This window comes from Acanthopagrus latus, chromosome 15 (genome assembly GCF_904848185.1).
Source record: "Acanthopagrus latus isolate v.2019 chromosome 15, fAcaLat1.1, whole genome shotgun sequence".
Classification (NCBI taxonomy): domain Eukaryota; kingdom Metazoa; phylum Chordata; class Actinopteri; order Spariformes; family Sparidae; genus Acanthopagrus; species Acanthopagrus latus.
Window position 1 is genome coordinate 4,844,812 of NC_051053.1, and position 23,278 is coordinate 4,868,089.

At 44.2% G+C, this 23,278-nt stretch overlaps 1 protein-coding gene across 3 annotated transcripts in view; it reads left to right on the top strand.

Moving 5' to 3' along the window:
- Positions 1 to 23,278, top strand: part of lrmda (leucine rich melanocyte differentiation associated) — a 222,283-nt gene that overhangs the window by 150,412 nt on the left and 48,593 nt on the right. For all 3 annotated transcript variants that reach the window (XM_037124392.1, XM_037124391.1, XM_037124393.1), the window contains 3 exons: positions 199 to 325; positions 1,769 to 1,908; positions 5,569 to 5,695. In XM_037124392.1, coding sequence (XP_036980287.1) covers positions 199 to 325; positions 1,769 to 1,908; positions 5,569 to 5,695 — 394 coding nt within the window. The remainder of the gene's footprint in view (positions 1 to 198; positions 326 to 1,768; positions 1,909 to 5,568; positions 5,696 to 23,278) is intronic.

Sequence of the window (23,278 nt, forward strand, 5' to 3'; positions counted from 1 at the left end):
TCCTGCCAGCCGCTGAAGGATGCCTCACCATGCCAGGGGAGCTCAGCACCACTAATTCTTGTCATTCACTTCCCTGACAGGCCCGGACCCATACTCTCCCGGCGCATGAAAGAGGGAGGCTGAAATATTTATTTCTGCACAATAACGGCTGACCAGATTTAGAGCCATAACAGTTTTCCTGTTGCCTTATCATTGCAGGTCACTTGCAGGCCTCAAAATGTTCACTGAGCTGGAAGAGCTGGTCGTCGACAACAATCTGCTCGGGAATGACCTCCGGTTGCCCAGGTTTCCCAACCTCCACACCCTCACACTCAATAAGAACCAAATATCCTTTCAGACTAATCCCTCAGCCCTTTTGTTATTTTGATTTACAGTCTACTGGCAGACGAAGCCACAGGCATCAGCATCAGTTTATTTTGCTAACATTCAAATGTCAATACAACCTGCCTTAGTCTCAGAGAACTGTTTTTTTGTTTTGTTTTTTTAATGTCATGGGTTTGCGGGGAGAACTGTGTGTTGCAAAAAGAGAGTAAAGAACTTGGCTGTCACAGCACTCCACACAGGACGAGTTTTTGAGCCACAGGGACCTCTAGTGGAATCAGATTTTAGAGTCAACATAACATATGTGTGTTTGTGTTTTTTTCTATTTTCAAAGGGAATTAAAAAGTGTTGTATTAAAAAAAAATATATATATATCCCAAGAATGAGGGATAACACAGTGTAAGATGTTTACTGTTTGGTTATCTTCAACTATTTGAAATTATAGAGAGGATTTTTCACATTTGCATTATGTTTTTTTTTTTTTTTTGGCTTGTTTTTACACTGCTTTACCTCTCTGAGAGGAAATGAATCCCTTATTTGATTTGTCATTAAACGCACTGGTACATGCTCGGCATTTTAAGCTCATTGATTGTAGCGGCCCCGCGTGCTCTACCGCCCAAAGTAAACACATTAAAAACTAGAGCTCTGCACAGCCACCCTAAATCTGAGACACAGACACGCCGCGAGGCTGTTTATGATCACTCACAAATGTGTGAACTTCCCCTCTAAGCTTCAGAACAGGTTTAGCAATGTGTCCTGTTTTCCTCTGGTTATGCAGATCCTACTGGGTAACGATGCTCAACACATTCACACGCACACACACACACACACTTCCAGAGTCAACATTAAAACTGGGGCTCCTTGAAGTGTGCGTCTGGGACTGTGTGCTGAGTTCGGTTGTGAAGTGGTCGGCACATGCTAATAGGCCAATTATGTACATCCTGTCGTGGCACAGTGCCATTTTAAAGCTCGAGCACCGCATTAGCGCAGTTGTATTTTGACACTTTGGGGCTCAATTTTCCGAGCGAATGTATTAGTGATGAATGTGGCTGCTTTAGGGGCTGTTTGTTTTTTCCACGTTTCGCAAAAAAAAAAAAAAAAAAAGTTTTCCACAGCGCGGCTCTGGGAAGCACGGACTGTTTGAACCACAGGGCATCCATCATTTTGTCACTGTTCTGCACCCGGCCACCTAGGAAATGAAAGAGATCGAGAGAAAAGGGAGAGAGAGCGGCAGCCAAATTGTGTCACTACTATATGCCAAAGCCTGCGCCTTAAATTGCCCCTCTGTCTGCCCGGTCGCACAAAGCCAGTGACTAGCCCCTTTGAGCACCTCGGTAAATTTGACAGTGACGTGTTTTAGTGCAGACAGGCCCGGGGAGGGGCCGCGCCGGTAGTAAATGCTAATGTAATTAACAGCGCTGGGTCCTTGACATCCGCCCTTTGACACCTGACTGATATCGAGGCCCTGCTGGAACACTTGGCTGATGTGACCCCGTCGCTGGAGTACCTAAGCCTGCTGGGAAACGAGGCCTGCCCCAACCAGCTGGTCAGCCCGGATAAGGACGAGGACGACTACCAGAGATACAGGTCTGTAACTACATGGAATAGTTTGACTGTGGCCTCTGATAGATAGGACAGAAAGACAGGCTGAGACACAGATAGATAGATAGATAGATAGATAGATAGATAGATAGATAGATAGATAGATAGATAGATAGATAGATAGATAGATAGCGTGTGTTTATTCTCAGCCACACCGTTTTGACACTGAACTATTCTGAGTGATAGCTTTTTGTTAGTAATGGATTTGAAGATGTTCCCTTTTTTTTTTTTTTTTTTTAACATCCAGCCTCTCCCCCCTGCATTTCACAAGCAGACTGCGGATTCAACCACATCACTCTAAAAGCTTTGTCAACTGGCCCCTCTACACTCCGGTTTGCAAAATGGATTTCATGTGTGACTAGTCACCACCACAAATGAGTGTTTACTACCCTGCCGTACCAGAGCAGATGATGCATTAAACATCAAGCCAGGCCTCAAGCCATGCAATATGACCACCATTTGTCAGGGTCCTTTACATGAAATGCGATAAAAGGCGAAAAGCACACTCTCTTTTGTCTGTTTTAGCCCTAAGTGCTTGTTTCTGACTCTGTGTTGCCTATTAATCATTTACCACCCATGCCTTTCTTGAATAATCTTTCTCCTCTCTTTTTTGTCTCGCTCACCCTCTCTCTCTCTTTCTCCCCCCCCCCCCCCCACGCATGCTTATCTTACTGGTGAGGAAAGCTGTTCTGTTTTGACTGACAACGTCGAGGGTCCTGTAATGTAATATTCATAATGTGTCACATAGTAAAACATCAATTTGAGCGTGATGCAGATTTCATGTCTGACAAGGTTAGGCTGTATGCAGGTCGTGACAGCACTGGCCTTGGGCAATAAATACCCAGCCCATTGCCTCGGGAGCTCTCGGTCTCTCAAGTGAAACACCCCGGTGCGTTGCATCGGCGCCCCAATTAGTGCAATGACATAGAAACATAGTATCCATTCACACAGTGTTGTGTCGTCTGCGGGAGGGGTTAAATGTTGTGCTGTTCTCAGCTGACCGTGCATACACTCTGTGGCCGTTCGCAGAACTACAATAACACAAGAATTCACAGTGGTTGCTGAATATGTAGCGTTGTGCTTATAGGACACTGTCTCCCCAAAGAACCGTCCCGGAAATATCATGTCAGCTGATGGAAATCAACCTCGGCCTCTGTGATGTATAAAGATTAACGTATTTCTACGTGACATTTTAACCTCTTATCTTGAGGAACGTTATCAGTTTGTCAGATCTCCGTTTGTGGCGGATCAAAGAGCTCGTGCCTGAGGTGCCTGCTGTACTTTGTGTTCGCCCAACCTTTTTTTTTCTAATTGCACAAATGCAGCTGTGCAATAATTACCCATAAGATCTATAAATGTTAATTTCTAAAGATTTATATCTTTTGATGTTATCTTCCATTGCTGTAATGGAAAGTATGATGATTTTCTTTTTTTCTTTTCTTTTTTTTTTTAAATACTTTATGGTACCAAACCTTCCTGATATCGTCCTAGAAAAGAACTGAAATGTAAACGTAATGTCTTAGTAAGGTTTGTGGAATATATTACATAGTTACAAGGGAAATGAAAAGGGCGTTCAGTTTAGGGATGGGCATTTTCAGCAGAAACTGCTGTTTGATATCCACAGGGAACTATTCCAGCATTATTCGTAAAGGTGGTGGTATTGCGTTATGTCCAAGTCTTGGTAAAAACAAGGTAAAAAAAGACAATGGAAAATATGTTTTTTAAAGGGGCACTACGTCATTTTGGAGAATAAATTCAAGCTCATAATTGTAATATGTGCAACATTAATGGGGTAACACAAACTCAGAAATATTTATCTTTTCCATAACTGAATAGATAAGCTGTTCTCAGAGTTAATGCAGGTTCCCAGAACGCAGTTTGAAGCTAGAAAGATGGCAGGGTCCGCCACATATAAACAAAGTAAAATAGTATGAAATTGTGTTGTACTGAATTTTTCTAGTTTATTGCCCTTGTGTTGATTGCTTCTGTATTTACCTTTAACCAGTACAGAGTATTGCATCAAACAAAATGTAGGATTTGTCTGTCTGTATTGCTGGAATTTAGGAGACAAAAACAGTGCAGTTCCTCAAATATTGAGAATTAAGTTTCCCAAAAATAACTGAATACTGACTTTGGAATACACTCACAGGAATCCCTCTGGACATCAGCAATCGCTTATAAACTCGTTACTGCCTGAAAGATATATTTGTTTGTACTTCATATGTGTATTGTCTGAGAAACTATTGTCATTTTCTGTGTTTAAAAAACGATGAATTATACAGTTCTTTCTAAAATAGAAAAATAAAAAATCATCAAGGGAAGCTATAGGAAAATTAAAGAACTCCCCAAAAATGTTAGATATTCTTAGTTTATTCTGCAACAACCACTTTAAAGCGAAGCAAAAATCACAGTGTTGTCCGCACATGTTACATGGTTTTGCTAAATAAAGTGTGTGAGTCCTTTTTGATTTTCCCCAATCATCCCTCCCCTTCCCTCCCTGTGCTCTCTCATCCTCCCTCTTTGGTTGGGTTGAATCATTAATATCCCTACTGGCTGACAGAGCCTTGTCATCCGCTCTGACCCTGTGATGGTAGGTTACCTATGGAGAACGACCTCTCCGCGTGCCTCCCAAGGGCATCTTCACATTTCATCATAGAAGTGCCCTGAACAAAGTCCCTCTTACAGGGAGGGGGAGACACAGCATGGGATTGGGGGGCCTCTTGGATTTGAGCGCCGGGGTTAGGAGCAGGTCATTTGATCCTATAATAATGTTCCGTTAAGAAGTCTTTTATTGTTTTTTATCATTTCTTTTCTTTTTTGATTTCGAGGACAGGTTCTTTTTTTTTTTTGTTCTTGTTCTTTTTGTTGTTTTTTTAATTATATCATTTTCCTCTTTAATTTTGCGTGGCGGTGCCTTCTCGTCCACGTCAGTCTAAAATGTGATCCCTTCATCCTCCCCTTATAATCTTCAGGTGCTGAAAACTTGACACGGGCTTTGCAATATCCGCTCATCGCCATCGCCATCATCAATTTGTCGCGGCTCTCTGCGCACAGGTCGTGTCTGTGCCCGTATCCCCCCCCCACCCCGTCCTTTCTCACCCTCCACTTAGGTGCTGCACTGCATGTCCTCTTTGGCTACCAGCTCAGCCCTGACATACCGGTTCCTTCCCCGCGTGCACCGTGAAAAGGATCTGTTGTCATCTATGTATTCCAGCCATTATCTTTTGACGTTTTCTCTCCCTCCCAATGAAAGACAGAGTGTGTCTGAAAGCTTAGAGAGATATCTGTGATGCTGCCAGAATGACAGCTCTGGCAGACGGGTTGTATCTCCTTTCGTGCTATTTATATATCCTACTTATTCTTATCAGCTTTGAAGGTTATAACATACAAGAAAAATATCACCATTAAATCTGCATCAGCATTAAAAATCCGAGTAAACACAGCCTCTTTTCAAGTTCAGTTGATGCGCGCATTTACATATTAGAATGCGTGTCAGTTTGATTAGTATATGACGGTTTACACACTTCCTCAGATTCGCTGCTTGTCTCTTTGTCAACAATGGGCCTAAGAGGAGACCTTTCATGGCAGCGGTACAGTAGAGCTGAATTGTTGTTGTTGTTGTTTTTTTTTTTTTCTTTCTCACAGGTACTTTGTTCTGCACAAGTTGCCCCAGCTGAAGTTTCTGGACACCAGGAAGGTGACAAAAAAAGAAGTGATGGAGGCATCGGCGAGAGGAGCGTTCATGAAAGTGGTCAAACCTAAGTCGGAAGCTGTAAGTTAAGCTTTTTTGTTTTTTTTGTTTTTTTTGTTTTTCAGTCTCTTTGAAGTCTTGAGTGGATTTGTCACATTCATCCCTTTCTTCCCCTCCTCTATTCTTTTCCTTTATCCTCCCCTTCGTCCTGTGCATGCTTGATCGTCAGGCTCCCTTTACAGAGGTCCTGGCACTGTGGCCTTTTGGGGAAAAAAAAAAAGTCTCCTTTTTTACTATCGCTTTCCGAGTGTGCGGGTGTGTGCGCGCGTTGCATGTGTGTGACCACGGCTTGACCCGATTCTGTATGCATGAGCCCCAGATCAAAGACGACGGCCGGCTGTCCGGTCGCAGTTGTGTTGCCCAGTGTGACATGGCTGGCGATTGGAGTGACAGCTCACGTACACGCCGCTCACAATCGCTTAATTATCCCGAGCCCGTGCACTTATTCCTCCCTCTCTTGTTTTGGGCATACACAGACTAATTAGAGTTCGAGAGGTTCAGAGATACACCCAGTTCATCCCTTCTCCACCCCCCCCCCCCCACCCAACAGTGTTTGATACTGCAATATAAATGAACGGCTTTTGCCTAGATTTGATTTCATGTAATTGTGAGGTCATGAAATATTTACCGTTTGGATCAGCGGAGCTTTGTCGTTCCAAGGTCTCTGGGGCTCTGACAGCGAGCCTGGGAGGTAAAAATGGATCGGGAGTAGCAGGAGCAAAGGCATCCGATGACAAATCAGAAGCACGTGAGTCGATGTCGGGTTTAAGAGTGCACGTGGAAAACAAAATATTTATTGTCTCAGACAATCAGCCAAGATAGCGCGCTCTTTTAGTGTCAGTTCATGCTATGCTTTGTTCTTGATTCTTCATGCGCGTGGCAAGCGAGAAAGCGAAAAAAAAAAAACATTGAAATAATTTAACCTCAGTCTGGCATGTTTGGTGGATGTGGAGAAGTGGAATGAAAACACTGCTCATCCACTTTATATGAAAAGAAACTAAGGACCTCTACAATGCTTTTTGGCAGGGTAAAGTCACTTTATAAGATATTATTTACATAGCTTGTCAGTGGAAAAGAAATGTTTGCCTTTGTCGCCACAGCCTCAGATGAAAGGAGAGATAATCACTGATTCTAGCTGACATGAAGTGTGTGTTTTTGTGTCTTTGTGTTGCTGAACCTGCTGTATATGATTATTTATTCCCGATGCAAAGTAAAAGGTTACAGCTTTGATGAAAAGGCGTCTACCCCCCATTGCACATTGAGTATTTCATCCCCCTGAACGTACTTCTTCTTCTGCATTATCTACTGTTCCTTACTAGCTGTGTTTGACTGAGTCGGCACAATGAAGAGAATTTTTTTTTTTTTTCTTGCCTGGACACATTCCACGTCCGGGCCCTGAGATGTCACAGCAGCATTTCCATAACGTTTGCTTTGAGTTAGATGAGATGTGATGTGTCAACTACCACAGACTTGATGAGCCATGAGTACCTCCCGGCTCTAATTGTCCACATCATCGGAGTGATTGTAAGCTGACCAATAGTGCGGGCCACCAATTAATGAAATGTCTGCACCAGAAGGGGAAAGCGAGGAGAGATGATGGCATAATTAGATATTTGTGTTGCTTTTATGTCTGGTACAGCAGGGTGTTGCTCATAACAGTGGCTCGTGGTACAGTGTCTGCCATTTGCTTCATTACAAAAGACGGTAATTAGCTGTCTCGCTGTCGCTTGTGCCACCATTTGAGTCTCAATTAGTGCAAGTATTGGGAGGAAGAAAACACGAGACCGCAGACGTGATCTAAAAGGTTTATTTCTGAAATTATCTTACTTTTGGGTGTATCGTTTGAAAATGTTTCTCCTCAGTCATTTTTCCTCTTTTCCCCCTATGACAAATCTCCTTCCTGCTGTTTGGAGTAGATAAATTGAAACCATAGAAACAGCAGCAACTGCAGCAGGGTTACAGCGGTACATGCCCACTCATGACAGCATAAATCTGAAGAAAGAGCCCCTTTTCTATCAGATCATTCCCACTGCGTGATGCGCGTATTGGAATAGTTAGCGGACTCGCCATGAAAAGAGACAGCGCTGAACTTTCGGGACCTCTCTCGAGCCCATTGGAGTGGATTGCGACCACAGTTTTAACTCCTTTTCAATCATGCCATTATGGCGTGGCACCGAGCGCCGCCACATGGTTCTGATAAAGCGGCTATGGTCTTTAGCACAATCTGAACACCATAACTTTTCGTACATTCCCAATGTTTTCCGTGTCGCTCAAATCACAACCAGACAGTCGATTGGCTGTTCGCAGGAAGAGGTCCACTCAGGCGCGTGCACGTACATGCACAGCCACACACACATACATACCTACATATTTCCAACGGTGGACTCTCATTCTACACAGCCGTGTGTACCTCCGTTTCTGGTCATTTTGAAAAAACAAAACTAAAATAGATTTTTCCATGATAATGTGTGTGTTTTTTGTCGTTTTTTTTCTTGAACTTCTTGTCGAAAGGTGACTTGCATCCTTGAGCGATGCTTATCTATCAAAGAGGGGACTTCTGTAAACTGCAGTGGAACTGTCCGTAGTAATTCTGTCACCTAATGAGTGTTTAGAGTTTACCACAAAGACTTTCTTTGTTTTAATCATGGCCACTTTAATTGGAAATGAGAGGTCGCATCGCCGCATGCGCTGCTATCGAAAAGACTGCATTATTCTCAACATCATTTACTTATTCTAGACTTGAATTATATACAATCTGTCTCTGAAGTTACATTTTAAGTCATCTTCACACCAGTGGAAATCAAATCAGGTTTATTTACACAGCCCATAATCACACACACACACACACACACACTGGCACCTTATTAAGAAAAAGTTGCTGCCTTTAGAAAAATGCCTGCTTTCAGGTCACTGAGTCAAACATTCGCTGTGAAGACAGACAAGTAGCAAACAAGAGAATTGCCTTCCAAATAAGATAGTCATGTTCATACACTGAGGATAATTGTGTCGCTTCTTCTTTAATTGTTGTGTGTCTTCATGCACTAGTGGCCATGACATCGTAAGTGGGTGACGATGAGCTGTCCCTGACTTGTCCCCGTTTGCTTCAAACTCAAAGGGGGGTCATTTTCTCTTTCGTTTTTTATTTTTATTTTTTATTTTTTTTTGCTTTATCGCGGTTGTGAGTGGAAAGGACGAGTAGTAAGACGGAAACAGATGAGAAGTGACCAAGACAAGCGAGAGAGAGAATAAAATCTATAAAAATACCTGAAGTAAACAAAAAAAAAAAACACACACACACACACACACACAGCGGGAACGATTGAAGTGTTTTCCCGAACCCACAACACTGAGCAGAGTCAGAGTGGAAAAGCCTTGAGCTGTATTTTGGGAAATTGGGCGTGTTGGAATGCTATAATGTGATAATTCTCTTTGAGGACTTAGAGGTCACGGAATGAAATGGCGTTAAACCACGCAGAGCCACTTGGACTGCGTTGGGCCGCTTTCGGAAAATACATGTGGTACTTCTTGGCTCGGCTCCTCCGCCTCCCTCCGCTGCGCCACGGAGCCTGCATCATGCTGTTGAACCCTTGGGTTAAACTGGCCATGTCTATCAAAACACTGTGACAGCACATTCTGTTTTCACATCCCGAGCACTGCTAAGTAAAAAAAAAAAAAAAAAAAAGGCGCGTAGCAAATTTAACTAGTAGAATAACATTTACTCCTTGCCACATGTTTAAGAGTGTTTCACAGTGAATGAAGTAACTCCATGGTCCCCCTCACTAAGCACAGCTTGGTAGCTACGTCAGCGGGTATAAATGTTCCTCGGATGTCACTTAGATTTTGCCTGGACGAAGTATTTGACTTGATTTTCAAGCATGAACACACTTCTTTTTTTCTTTTTTTTTTTTTCTTTCTCCCCACATCCCTCTGCGTATAATGTAAAGCAGACTGCATTGCAGGGTGGCTTGAGCCAGCTCCCGGGTCCCATGAGCCTCTGCACACAGGGTAACGGTTCTTCAAGGGAATTGACAGTGACAGAGCCAGGAAAGTCCTCAAGTGGATCTTTTCAGTTCGTTTTTTTTTTTTTTTTTCTCCCCCAGACACTAACCTGTTTTACTCTGCGGCAGACAGCGGTTCATTTTAAGTTTGCACCGAAGGGAGTGGTCCAAATCTAAGATAGACTGCATGGGTTTTTGAGACCCACGATTGTGCATGATTGTGGTTCTTTTTTTTTTTTTTTTTTTTTTTTTTTTTTTATTGCAACGCAACCCCAGAAAAAAGAGGAGGCATTTTGCTATAGGTCGGCTGTTTTGCTTCCTTTTCCGAGTCTCGGATGTACCCTGTAAAGCACGTTGCCATGTCCGTGTCTGCGCTTCAGAGTTATGAGTTCCCCGAAGCTCTCAAACATAACAAACAGCATGCAATATAGCGCTTTGTGAATGTGCCTTCAGTGGGTTTGCTGAATCATTTTACCGAACAAATGCGTCCTCAGAGGAAACTCAAAGAATACGGCTCTCGATGGGGGCAGGAAATGTAACCCAACAGATTGCTGCGAGAGGATGTTTATTACCTTCACTCTCTGCTTGATTCTGTGCATGCACCGGGGACCTGATCTGTCACCTTTCTCTCACAACGCATTCCTGATTCAATATGTGTACAGTAGGTCGGGTAAGGACAGCGACGCGGGCTGAGTAGGAGTCGTCGGCTAAATGTAACCATACTGAGTGCCTGTCTGCTTTATGTTCCGACAAATAAACCCACTGACATATTGAGATCTGCTCGCTTTCAAATTACGTTCTTACATAACGCTTGTTATCTGTTAATTGCATCACTTGTGGCAGCGCTGCTCTCTGTCTTTTCATGACAGCATGTCCTTAATGTTAAAACAGCTGTTTATGATTGCCCGGACTTGTTTGGTTTGAATGATGGAGGGAATGGAGGGATACGTTCGGCGAGCCACGTGCTCATTCTCCCAGGTATCTGTCTGTCAGTATCCGTGAGTGACTCCATTTGTGTGTGTGTGTGTGTGTGTGTGTGTGTGTTTTTTCTGCAGCTGTTTTTTTTTTTTTTTTTTTTTTTTTTTTGACTGCTGAAGTCTAAGCCTGTCCAATGCTTGGACCAGCGCGACGAGCCCGGTTCTTCTGAGCGCTCTGGCAGCTGAAACCGAGAGGTCGCGCAGGGGTTACAAGCCGGGAAAACAACAGCAATTAGAGGGAGTGACTCACACTGTCCACATAAATCATCCAGGCCCTGCATATCATAAACACACTGTAAAACTTTAAAGCACAATTAATTGTAAGTAATAGTGCCAAGATTGATTTATTGCCTCTTTCAAAGCCCGGAGACACGGGGTGCGTGACCCATGTGTCACGTCACTCTCGCAGGCAGCGATGATGGATGTATTATTCATTTTTGGCGAAACCCTGAGCGTAAAAAACAAACATGTGTTTTTTTTGCGAGGGCTTTTATGAGACACCGAAGTGGCCGAGTTGCATTAACTGATTTTCCTCTTCTTCTGCTGGCATCGAGTACAGAGGAGGAACGCCTCTGTGGTGAAGCATTTGTTGTCTCGACGTCTCTTGTGTTTAGCAGTGGAGTTTGAGGCCTGTCAGAAAACAGGGCCAAGGCTGGCCGGCAATAATGAGACGTCTCCCTCTCCCATTTTGATATAAAGTTTTCATAAACTCTGACAAATAATGGCAGCATTCACATAACTTTCCTCTTTTTTTTATCTGTAAAATGAAAGTCTTTGTTAAGGTTTTATTAGCGTAATAATATTGAGGGCCTGGGATTGGCAAGCTACAAAGCCTTTGCTTTTTACACGTACTGTTCCAAGCTAGATCCTTTTATAGATGCCTCCGGGAAGGGCCAGGTTTTCATTGTAATTTTGCTATTTTCAGTGTTCAGACACAGAAATCTACAGGGGGAAAAAAAACAAAAAACATTTTCGTTCTCCAGTATTCTTGAACCCTTATAATTAAAAAAAGGCAATCAGAGCCTGCGCCGCCATAACACTGTCTTTTTTCTGAACTTTCCTTCGCGGAATGCCAAAGGGTTGCAAAAATCAACACCGCTGCACTGCACTGCTGCAGCCGAATGATAGCCGCTAAGGCATTTCTTCAATCGCTCGTCTTATCAAATGATGCTTTTAGCTATTACATAGTGCAGCGTCCCAGCGCGTTGGCCTATCAGTCCAATCAGAGCTAATCCTCCCTGTTGGTCTCTTCGGTGACAGGAAGATGCTGCTAGCCTAATGAGAGACAGCTGGCTTAGTGTTTTCCATCTTTCTCCCTCACCCCTCCCCACCCCACCGGGTGTTTCCACAGAAATGTGCCAAACTTTAAATCTCTCAAAGAGATCAGTTAGTTCTTTGCCTTGTCTCTTTTAGTTGATGTCGACAGTGCACATTAATCACTGTTTCAGCGCTCGCATTTATAGTTGGCTTTGAAGTTGATTGTCATGTGCACCCTCTCGAGGCGGCGTGGCTTTAATTCGCATTCGGGTTGTTGTTTTTTTTTTAATCAGATAATTCGAGTAAAGTTGTTGTTGTTGTTTAAGTCATGCAGATGTGGATACGCCATTTAAAAAAATAGGGAAAAAAAAGTTAATGAACGTTAGAGCTTAAACTCTGTGTTAGATGAGGTGGATAGAGTCGATGCAAAAGGGACCACAGTGAGTTTTACTTCAGCGGATTTGTGTGAAACGGCTTTCCTCAAATATCCAACTTTTCTCTCCCCGAGTATTAATCCATTACACCCGTTATGTCTCCTCCTCACTACAGTGCTAATGGAGACGGAGTCTTCTTTCAGCAGCGACTTTCATGTGCGTGCAACAGAGGACAGCGCCAGAGCCGAAAGTCCCTCCGCTGAAGTTTGTGCTTACACAGACCTTCTTTGTGGGTTTTTTTTTTTTTTTTTTTCGAGCTTGTCAGACATGTCAAGCGCGGGCTAGAAAAAGTATATTGTTTCCAGCCACTTGGATTCCTTTCCCCCTGACATCTGCCACTCTGCCGAGATGATAAATTCTTGCCTCATTAAGCGTGGGTGTGGGATTACAGGCTGACAACACATTAATCACTGGGCTGGGTGGCAGCAGCCCCGCACCAGCTACAGGCATTGTTAACCAAACTTTTCTAATGTGTCACTCTCCTCCCTGACAGCCCATAATCAATCATCCTGATTGGCAGGGCTGATAGATTACACTATTTATACTTTGTGTAATGAAAGCTAGCGTTTCCACCTACTGTCATTGCCGAGACGATGATAGGCCACACTGTCCAGCTTGAATGGCTACACGTATAGAAAAAGAGAGCGAGAGAGAGAGAAAAGAAAGATGAGCCAGACCATCGTGCTGCTTTGTGAACTTTAAAACAGACACTGTTGGGTACCGTGGAGGTGGAGGTGGTGGTGGTGGTGGGGGTTGCATTGTTCCCCCCGCACAGTATAGCTTGAAGGCAGTCTTCACACCATCACTGAGCTATTGTCGTCTTTGTCGCTATCAGTGGCAGGCCTCGCTCTCGCAGGTAAAACTATGCTTTGTTTGCAGCGTGAGATTCAGTTTCCCCATGACCCCGTTGGTGAGGTGAGGTTTTGTTGTCAAAGCCTCCTTTCTGACAGAGAGCGAATGATTTACACATGTATAACAACAAAATGACAGGACACCATATAATGTATGTGCGCGCTTGTCAATGCGCAGGGGTCGCCAGGATAATGGATAATGGATCCTTACCGAGAGGACTACGCTACTTCACTTTGCAACCGCCCACCTCCCGCCAGCTGTAATTTTTTTTTTCTGCATGGGAACTTGTGGATGAAATGACACACTGCTGGTAGCCTTCAAACATAATAAGGTTATGTTTCTTTTTTTGTTCATTTTCAGCCGTAACGTCTTTGTCTGGAATCAGAGATGTCCTCGGCACACCGAGAGAGGATATTGAATATGAGCTCTTAGTTGAGAGGCTGCCAAGCATTTGGTGAAAAGAAAGAAGGAAGAAAAAAAAAAGAAAAAACAGTCCATCATGTTTTTGACAGGCAGTAAATCTGAGACTTTTCTTTATGAGACAGCGCGCTGTCAGGAAATTAGTTAACTAGACCATATTATGGAGAGCCAGGTAATTTACCCTCAGAGATGCAATCGCAAATAACTAGCAGGAGGCCGCATCCCTGACCTGACATTGCTTTGTGTATAATGCAAAATCTAGTGACATGCTCAATGGGTTCTGTCAGCTGCAGGATTGAATTCTCTGCCTACTGCGTCTCAGTTTGGAGCACGCTGGTCAATTATTTCTGAGGCTGTCAGTGCGTAGGGAGACACTGTTATTTAGTATGTGTTAACTTGGCATCATTAAGACACTCACCTGACACAGAATAGCACACCTGAACGTTATTTATTTTGATTCCCCCGACAGGGGTAACCTTCAAACACGTTGACCTCTCCCTATTTCACGATTTGTGAAATCCCACTCGGTCCATTAGAAACGGGAGCTGTCGAGACGGTGGGGAATCAAATGACCGAGAGTCGTCTAATCTAACACGGTAATGTGCAAGAGAAGCTTCCATTTGTTTGGACAGATTGCTCTGATCACATGGTGGCAGTTCACTGTCTACCCATGCTTGCGGAGTAGACGTCGTCGTCGACACAATAACTCAAAAACACACGCAGGACTGTCATTTCATCATAGATCCATGTTTTGTTTTGTTTTTTGTTTTTTTGCCCGCAAGCACAGTAGTGAACACTCAGGAATGGATGCAGCGTTGTGTTCCTTTTAAGTGGTCCTTGAACAGACACACTACCTATGCGGTGTTTCATCCCATCCCGTCGTGTAAACAGCCAGATGCGCTGCATGTGCACGCCGTGATCTAACGCTGGCGTGTGAAAGGACAGGCCGATGGAGATTTCAACGTTGAGGTGACGGGGGATAGTCTGCGCTCAGCAATCGGAATAAAAAAATCCTCGGACTACGATCTCGGTGATTCTTCAGACACACACAGACAGGTTTGGACGTTACGAGTTTAAAATTTGAACGCTGTGGGAAGTTGAGAGTCCCCCGTTCTACATTTGCCCTCAGCGTCCTCCCAACACCAGCAGCCCCCGGTGATGAATGGGAAACCCGATCGAGTAAAGCCTCAGCATCACCTCTGTACAGCAGGATGACATGATTAGGAGGTGACAGCTTCTGTAACAACATCTCTGCATTTATCTTTTCTCTGCTCTCTCTCTCTCTCTCTCTCTCCCCCTCTCTCTGTCTGTCTGTCTGTCTCTTTCCTCTCAACAAGTCAGACTACTCTATAATTAATGTCCCTGAGGGCTATCCGCAGGTCAGGCAGGGGGGGTGCTGTTGAGACAGGTAGTCTTGACACCTCCAGCTTTGTAGCTTATGCATGCGGGTGGGTAAGACGGCTGGGGAGGGGTGAGAGAGGCCAGTGATGAGGGCTGGAGCATGTTTGGGTTGGAGGCTAAGACGGGAGGCATACTGTAGGTTCAAGGGAGACGGGCCCTCGCTGTGCGACCTTCCCACCTGCGAGACAAAAAGAATGTTTTTTTTTTTTTTCCACAGGATTAACCAGTCAAATCTGCTGCATTAAGGGCTTAGTCTGTCAGGAGCCTCGCGTCCGAGTGACAGAGAGCGAACGTACAGTTTCAATAACGTCAGCGCCACGCGCATTTCGCCTAAGGAAGGCACTTCGTGTTATGAGATGAACTGTACAAGGATGGATTGATAGCGAGGAGGTTTTCAAGAGGTCTGCGCAAAGGCAAATAAATAAAGGATTTATTGCACGTGGCCCAAATGTTCAGCGAGTCAGACGCTTCCTGTTTTACCCAACTTTATACTTCTGCCCCACTCCGTCTCCACTACATGTGTGTGACCGCTTAATTTCCACTCCCTTCAAATACATGCGTTGATTTAAGAATGCGAATGTCTGTGTTAAACCGAAAGATTGAAGTTGCAACATACAGTTTTGACATTATGAAGTCTATGTGTTGTTTTGTAGAGATTTCTACTGAAGCATGCTAACCAGCTAGCCCTGGTTCAAAGCTCCTGTGCTACTAATGGGAACAGCAACACCGGACTTAAAGCTGCACGGCTAATTGAGCTAACTAGCTAATGATAGCAGCAACGTTAGCAGCAGCAGGTGGTTACTCTGGTGATGATTTTGAATGCATGGCTTGCACTTGCAGTGGAGTACTTTAACAGTGCCGTATTGGTACTTTTACTCGAGTGGGGGATCTGATTACTTTTTTCATCACCGCTCGATGGTGTGAATTCAGTCCCACACTTTGTGGCCCTCTGCTTTTTTTGAAAGACGCAAGAGACTGTTTAGCCCTTCAGTTCGTATGTAAGTCTGAAGTGGGCACCTCTTCATATGCATGTGTCCAAAAATGCACACACTCTCTCCCACTCTGCATTTCACAAACACAGCCGGCCCCATTTTCCCAACAATCACACTCTGAATAGCCACTCCTGTGTTTTTTACCGGTGGAGAGGCGTTTTTTTTTTCTCTCTCTTTCTCTCTCTCTGTCTCTTTTTTTTTTTTTTTTCAAGTTTTGAATAGAGGCGGAAAAAAAAAAAAGGGAAGGGCGAGAGAAGCTAGGGTGATGGGAGAATTGGACGGCGGTAAAGAGGATATTAAATTGAGACAGAGGAGGAGAGGGAGACATTCTTGTTTAGCAGTGGAAATATGTGAAAGAGTGAACGCTGCCCAGGGTGCACTGGGGGTCGCCGCGGGGGCAGAGGGGTCAAGTGACACTCGAGCAGCATTCTTCTGTCATTCACGGGGGTGTCGGAGAGGGCTGTGAAGGACTGGCATGGGGCGGCAGGGCACAGCCGGGCAGCGAAGTGGGTGAAGATCATTAACGCCACGATAGAAGAATGTGTTCTCTTTGAGAGCTCGGGTGAAGTTAGAAGCTCACACCTTCTGAAACGTGCGATTAAAGGACAACATCTGACTCCTTTACATGCTAAAACAATACGTTTTAAGCAAAAGAAAATGTTTTAATCTGTGTTCAATTATTTGCATCTTTCATCGGTTATCAAAGGCGTTGTAACCTCTGACCGCCTCATTCGGTTTATATTTGCAGCTGGCGCTCATTTGCGAGCTGACAGATTCGCAGTGCCTCTTCCCAGAGCAGGTCGGACTTCTATGCACGTGTACCATACTTAAGAAATTCAGTCGGAGCCAATGAGCCGTAAAGGTCTGTAAGAAGATATCCCTCGAGATGCACTGTAAATCATGATTAGTAACACATATTTTATTTCAAGGCGAGGTTCTCCAGGCAGCGTGGAACAAAGGTTTCGTCGTTTCATCACGTCTGATTAAGCGAATGCAGGAAATGCTGTACTCTGGTAGTGGGTGGCAAACGAAACCGTTCGGACAGACAATGGGTCTCTATTTCGCTCTCTGTTAGTCTGTCTTCCCCGTCCTCCTTTATCTCACGGTGATAAGCGGCTCCCAGAGGTGCCAGAGATGTCCACAGTCAGACATGACAGCACTGACCTTGTACCACCAGCCCACTTCGTCTATCTTTTATTTTGTTAAGACCTACAACTGTAACCCGTATCCCAGACGTTTAATATGATATGATAATAAGTCCCCCCCCCCGGGGATCACCTGATATGTTGTTTCCATGCAGCAGGCAGATGGATAGGGCACAACGGGCATCACTTCCCAGCGTTTTGCCTGCCAACTGGCAAACGTCCGTCACCAGACGTGTTCGGGGTAATCCGAGAGGTGGGTCGAGCTGCGGCGGCTCCGACTTTCATCACACCTGTGCTAAAAGCACGGTGAGGCATGGCCTGTCCATCCCCCCCCCACCCCCACCCCCGCCCAAACCTCCACCCCCACTGTAAGGGAATATTGAGACAGTGGATCAGATGGGCTAACATCCTGTCAGACTCTTCAGATTTCAGGACGACTGAGTGCTTTTGTCAGCTGAATTCCAGACATCGTCTTTCTTTCCCTCCAGAAGGGTTTTCAAAGATAATGTGTCTCAGGACTTGACCCCCCCCCTCCTCCTCGAAACAATAGTATCATTGATACTGCGTCGGCTCTAACTAATGCTAATGGCGTATGGTACATAATTCATGAGATATCAGGGTGATCAAAACATGGAGTCCCAGCCTAGAATCCGAACCAGCAGGCCAGGAAGAGGGCGACAACAAGTCTGATGCTCCTTTCATGAAGACACCCTCGTCCTCTCATCTCCTCCAGCTTCTCTCTGACTGGCCCCTGTCACATATGTCACTCTCTCCTGACACCTGTCTGCCCTTCCCTCTTGTCTCGCTGTCCCATCTCCTTCTCTGCGGGGTGGAACTGTTTGTTTTTTGGAGGTTTGTTTACGGGGGGAAGGAATACCCTGCTGCTCCAGGCCGCCTCTAGTCTTTCAGCTCATCACACAGAACATGACAGCCCTCCTTTTCTTTGGTGCTGAGATGAGCTGTTTCTCCCTTCCCCCGTGGGGAGTCCAAATTTTTCTGCTTCGTTCTCTCCTTCTTGAACTTCACTTCAAGACAGCGGATCGATACTGTGTGCGCGAGCTACCTGTTTTGGGCAGGGTTAGTGTACACAAACATTGTGTAATTTTTGCAGCGATGCGGTTCGAGGTTATGTACCAATTCAGTCCAAGAGGGATGAATGTTTCATTGAATGCGGTTATTTCTAGGTTTTTTTTTTGTTTGTTTGTTTTTTTTGTTTTTTTTTCCTCACTTAAAACTGTCCTTGAATGGAAATTCATATTAACTAAATCAAGCTCTTTATCATGCTGGTGCTGGGGGCAAAAATGCATAAACTGCAGTAAAAGCAACTGAGTGGCAAAACATCCCAAAAAATGCGAATACTCATATTTTATTGGCCATCGTTTTCATTATAACTGCGTAATTACCTTGTAATTTGCGCCGTTTGGACGCTGCAGCTTGTAATCATGGCAATAAAATCAAGCCTTAATCCTGGTAAGCGTGAGTGGTGAAAAGACTGTGATTGGCCCGTAAATGGGAACGACGTGAAATCAGACACTGACAACTTGTAGCGTGTAATTATGCTGTTTTGCTGACACACTGTGTAATTATGTTGCTTACTTTAGCAATGATGTGTTTAACACTCGAGTGTCGTAATTTATAAAGTCTGAGGATTAAATAGGAAATCAGTATGTAGTTCAGTTTTGCACGTGTATTTGTCAGGCCCGGACTGTGTTTCGTATGTAGACGGGGGAAACTGAGGTTCATGGAAAATTGCTAATACCAATAATCATACTGGGTGGTCTACCACTGGTCTTCTACGGCATCCAGGACTCCACCCGACAGGCCAGCTTCTGGTTTCACTCTTTCCTTTTTTTTGTTTTTGTGCGTTGCCTATTTCAGTCCTTCACGCTTCTCTCTAGCATTTTTTTGGTTTCTCTTTGGAGTGCATCAGCACATCAGATAACCTCGAGGTATAACAGCAAAACCTTGAGTTCACACACATATACTCGGGAGTTGTTTTTTTTTCTTTTTTTTTTTTTGTCTGGCTTGTGTGCGTAGGTTGTGTGCATTTCTTTGTGTCTCTTTGCAGCGTGGAGTTAAGACTGAATCAGCTGTTCACACAACCTTTTTCACATAGACACGCAGACACAATGCTCAGTACTAAAGCCCCGATTGCACAGTTGCAAACACACATTTTTTTTGCACACACACGAAAAAAACAAAAAAAAAAAAAAAAAACACTCACACACCTAAAGAGGGGGCTGTGCCTCCGGGGGCCACGTCAGTTACCTGCTGACACACAGGCTAGTGATTGATGAGACGCCGGGGGCGCTGGAGTAGACTTTGTCAGCTGCTCATAATTTATACATCTTATCTCCATCAGAAGAAAAGACAGAGTGCCGCGTTGTGTGTATGGAGATGAAAACACTGGGCTTGTTTAGGCAGCGGTGACAGGGTAGCTGCTAGCTGTTAGCCGTGGCACAGAGTGATAACTCAGATTGCTATCTGTTAGCTTTCTCACCAGGTCCCTCTGTGGCCAGAGCCTTCACTCTTTACCTGTGACGAATCCTCCGTCTGTCAGTCACGCTCGCTCACTTTCATTGCCTCTCTTTCGCTCTCTCTCTCATGTTTCCCTCTCTCTTTGTGTCTCCTTGTCTCGCGCTCTTGTGTCTCTATTTCTCCATCCTGTGACCCTTTCTGTCTCGCTCTCCACCCCCCCCCTCTCCTCCGTCCATCTCCTGTCACACACTCAGGCCAGACGGGCCAAAGCCTCTGCTGAAAGCTGCTGGCTCTTCCTCAGTCCGCTCGCAGGGCGAAGGTCAGAACAGAGGCAGGGCTAGAGTTACAGAATGATTAGCTCTGTCAGCGTCATGTTGAAATTAACGTTTTGGTTTGTAGCGCGAGGGTGGGCTAGGGGAATTAACTTAGTACAGTTCAGTGCAGCTTGAATTTACAATGTCAGAGTCCTTACGTGTTGCACAAAAATCCATACATACTCTTAGTGGGGGCGCACATGCAATCATCACGCAATGTTGCGGTCCATTTTAGTGTTGTCTTAAGGGAGAATTTCTTTGACAGCAGTACAGTAGTCTAACGTAATGGCTGATTAGAGGGTCAGTGTATCAGAAGAACAATGGAGTGTCTTTCTGAGAAAAACAAATACAGCGTCTTGTTGATTTAGAATTAGTGGTGGTTTTTTTTTTGGTTTTTTTTTTTACTTTGCTGTAGTTCAAGCCGAGAAACAAAGACGCGTATCAGGGATCCTGCGCGTGAGCTTGTCAGTGGTAAATGAATCCGACTTCTGGTGCCCTGTACGCTCAGCTTTTGATTTCGCCTTCCCGAATGTGAAAAGAAAGTTTATCAACCCACAGAACTTCACCTTGCTCGCCTCCAATTGTCTTTTAGCACACTTTGTTCTCCCAAATTGTGTTCAGATGTTTTTAAGAGTGTCAGTTAACTACCGCATCAGCAAAACAACTTTGATTCCATAACCCCTTCCCACTATTGATCTTGCCTCGTAGATAAAAGAGCGCTCTCTGAAATCATGCATTTTTCATTGTGGTATCAATGGCAGCCTTTGCATTTGGCATCCCACTTGGCTTAAAGCTATACTCACAAATGCTGTCTGTTTTGCTCTATTGATTCAGAGGGTTTGCATCTTGTATATTTGAGATATCAGTCCCTTGGCATCATTTTACTTTGTCTTTGATCACCCTGATTGCCGCGAACAGCCACAAAGAATCAAGCAAATTATTCTCATGAATGTGTTTTCGGCGCGGATTAGCATTGCGCTTCGTCTCGGAATAGCAGCACTTTGACATAATTAAGAAAGTGTGTGTGGTCATTCGGATCCCACTGCTCACGATACCACAGCTGCTTCGCTTGTTGGACTTGAAATTCTCTTTTTTTAAAAAAAAAATTTTATTGCCATTACCCACCAACTGCATGCACACAATCCTTTTCTGTCTCCCATTTTTTTTTAAACATGCTCATACCGTATTCTTACCAAACGTACACCGTTGAAGGAAAAATTGAGAATAGAACTCCGATATTACCTTTCTCGCCAAATAGTAGTTGGCATTGTGGTGTTGCTGCTTGTCAGGTGTTAAACAACACTTTGGACCAAGGACAGACAAATGAGAGAGTCCTCCTCTCTAATAGAATCTAAAAAGATGAAAAATATAGTGCAGGAGGCAGGAAGGACTAGTCAAAGAGGTGACCATCAGCATCTCAGCAGCGTGGCTTGGCAGCCTCCAGCCTGCCATGGTGTAATTGGAGAGAAAACATATATGGGAGCAAATAACCCCCTGTCAGGGGCATTAAAAGGAGATGTTGTGACGACTGAGAGCCCTGCCAGCTGAGCACAGCAAAGTGGAGGGGAAGAATAAGGCCCATCAAATGGAAAAACCTGCTTGGAGCAACCGCACATCCAAATATTCAAGATAATTGTTGACCGGTGGAGGAATAGAGCATCTATGTTTGTTTGTGGAACTGTCCCTCAGGAGAAAAACAGATATTTGTCACTATTGTCATCATTGTTATCCATTCGCTGTCACGCTTTGATTGATTTGACACGTCGTCTTTGACGAGTGTAATTTGAAAATGGTAAAGGGTAGCATTAACAGCAAGCGGCGCTCAGCCCATATTACCGTGGCGTTACATAAAAGGCAGGTGACGGGAGCGATGAGGAAAATATGAGTCATAGTCGGAACTAATAGAACTAAAATGTTCAGAGGAAGCGCGCCGACAACATTATATATGGTTTTACTCTATGGAAAGTGACATTGTCGTCCATTTGAGTGCAAGTAAGGCAAACAACACTTAAACTTTTTAGGCAATATAAGACGCATTTACTCTGAACCGTGTCTCACTTTGCCACTGATACATTAGCAGCGTCTGTGCTCTTATAGGCTGCTGCCGGCACCTTCCCAGGATTTTCGTGTCGACCTGAGGACCCTGTTGTGAAACCTTCCTCAGCTAACCTTTGTTTGGCAGCTAAAAAAAATCTCCTCTAAACAAATTAGACTTTGGCTTACAAAGGCAAAAATTCCAGCTCCTCAAATTATCGAAATTATCCGAGGCCCTCGCTCGCGTTCTTTTTTTTTTTTTTTTTCCATTTATCTCCCATGTCTACTTCGCGATCATCACAAAAGAATTCGCCCGTCTCTCCTGAACTTCCCCTGCATTTGCAACCTGCCTGACCCCACCATTCATCCGAGTGTGTCAAAATGTTAATGAGGATCCCCCCCTCAAAAGCTCTCAGAGGTTAAATAAAGCCTTCATAAGCTGTCGGTCGAAATTCAATAATTTATTTACTTGGCATGTTTCCACTTTCCCTGCCACTCTGCCTCAGTTCTTGTTTCTGTCTGGGGACGGGGCTTGTCTTGTTGTGTTTTGTTAAATTTGTGTGTGTGTGTGTGTGTGTGTGCAGGCAGCTGTGCAGGCAGCCTTTGTCTGTGTGCGAGATTGCTGCTTTAGTTCGGTGGCCCCTCTCATTAATCATCTGGTCAGACTATTTATAATGCGGCAGCCAAGCCGCCACCTCGGTTGCCATTGGCTTTTGTCACCGTGGCACTCTGTTTTGTGGCAGGAGGAAGCCTAATTATTAACTGTTAAGATGACAGCCAGCACTGTTCTGTCAACAGGGCTGGCTGACAGTCAGACTGAAGTGATAGCCCACTGAGCAGCCGCGCACCAACAACAAACTCTACGGCTCAATCCAATTGTCTCGATCTCGGAAGGATATTGTGACACTTTGAATTAAAGTTTGTTTGGTGTTTTTTTTTTGTTTGTTTTTTTTAATACTTAAACAAAACCAATTACATATTTTTAAAAAAATCCCAATGAAAAAACATTGGAAATGTCTTTAAGCTGTTTAACTCAAAACATCATCAAACATTTACAGTAAACATACTTTTCAATCGGATAATTACATCTCTAATTTGATTATGAAGACAATTGCAGGCGTCATTATCTGTCGGAATTTCTCGAGAAACCTCAACATGTGATTTTCAGGGATTTCCTGTTTTGTGTGAAATGGTTCTGGAGGAGGTTGCCAGTCACATTCAAGTCGTATTGTTTCTTGTTGTTAATCAGTGATGTCCTTTGCTGGATACAGTTATCAAACGAGCATGAATAATTAAATCACT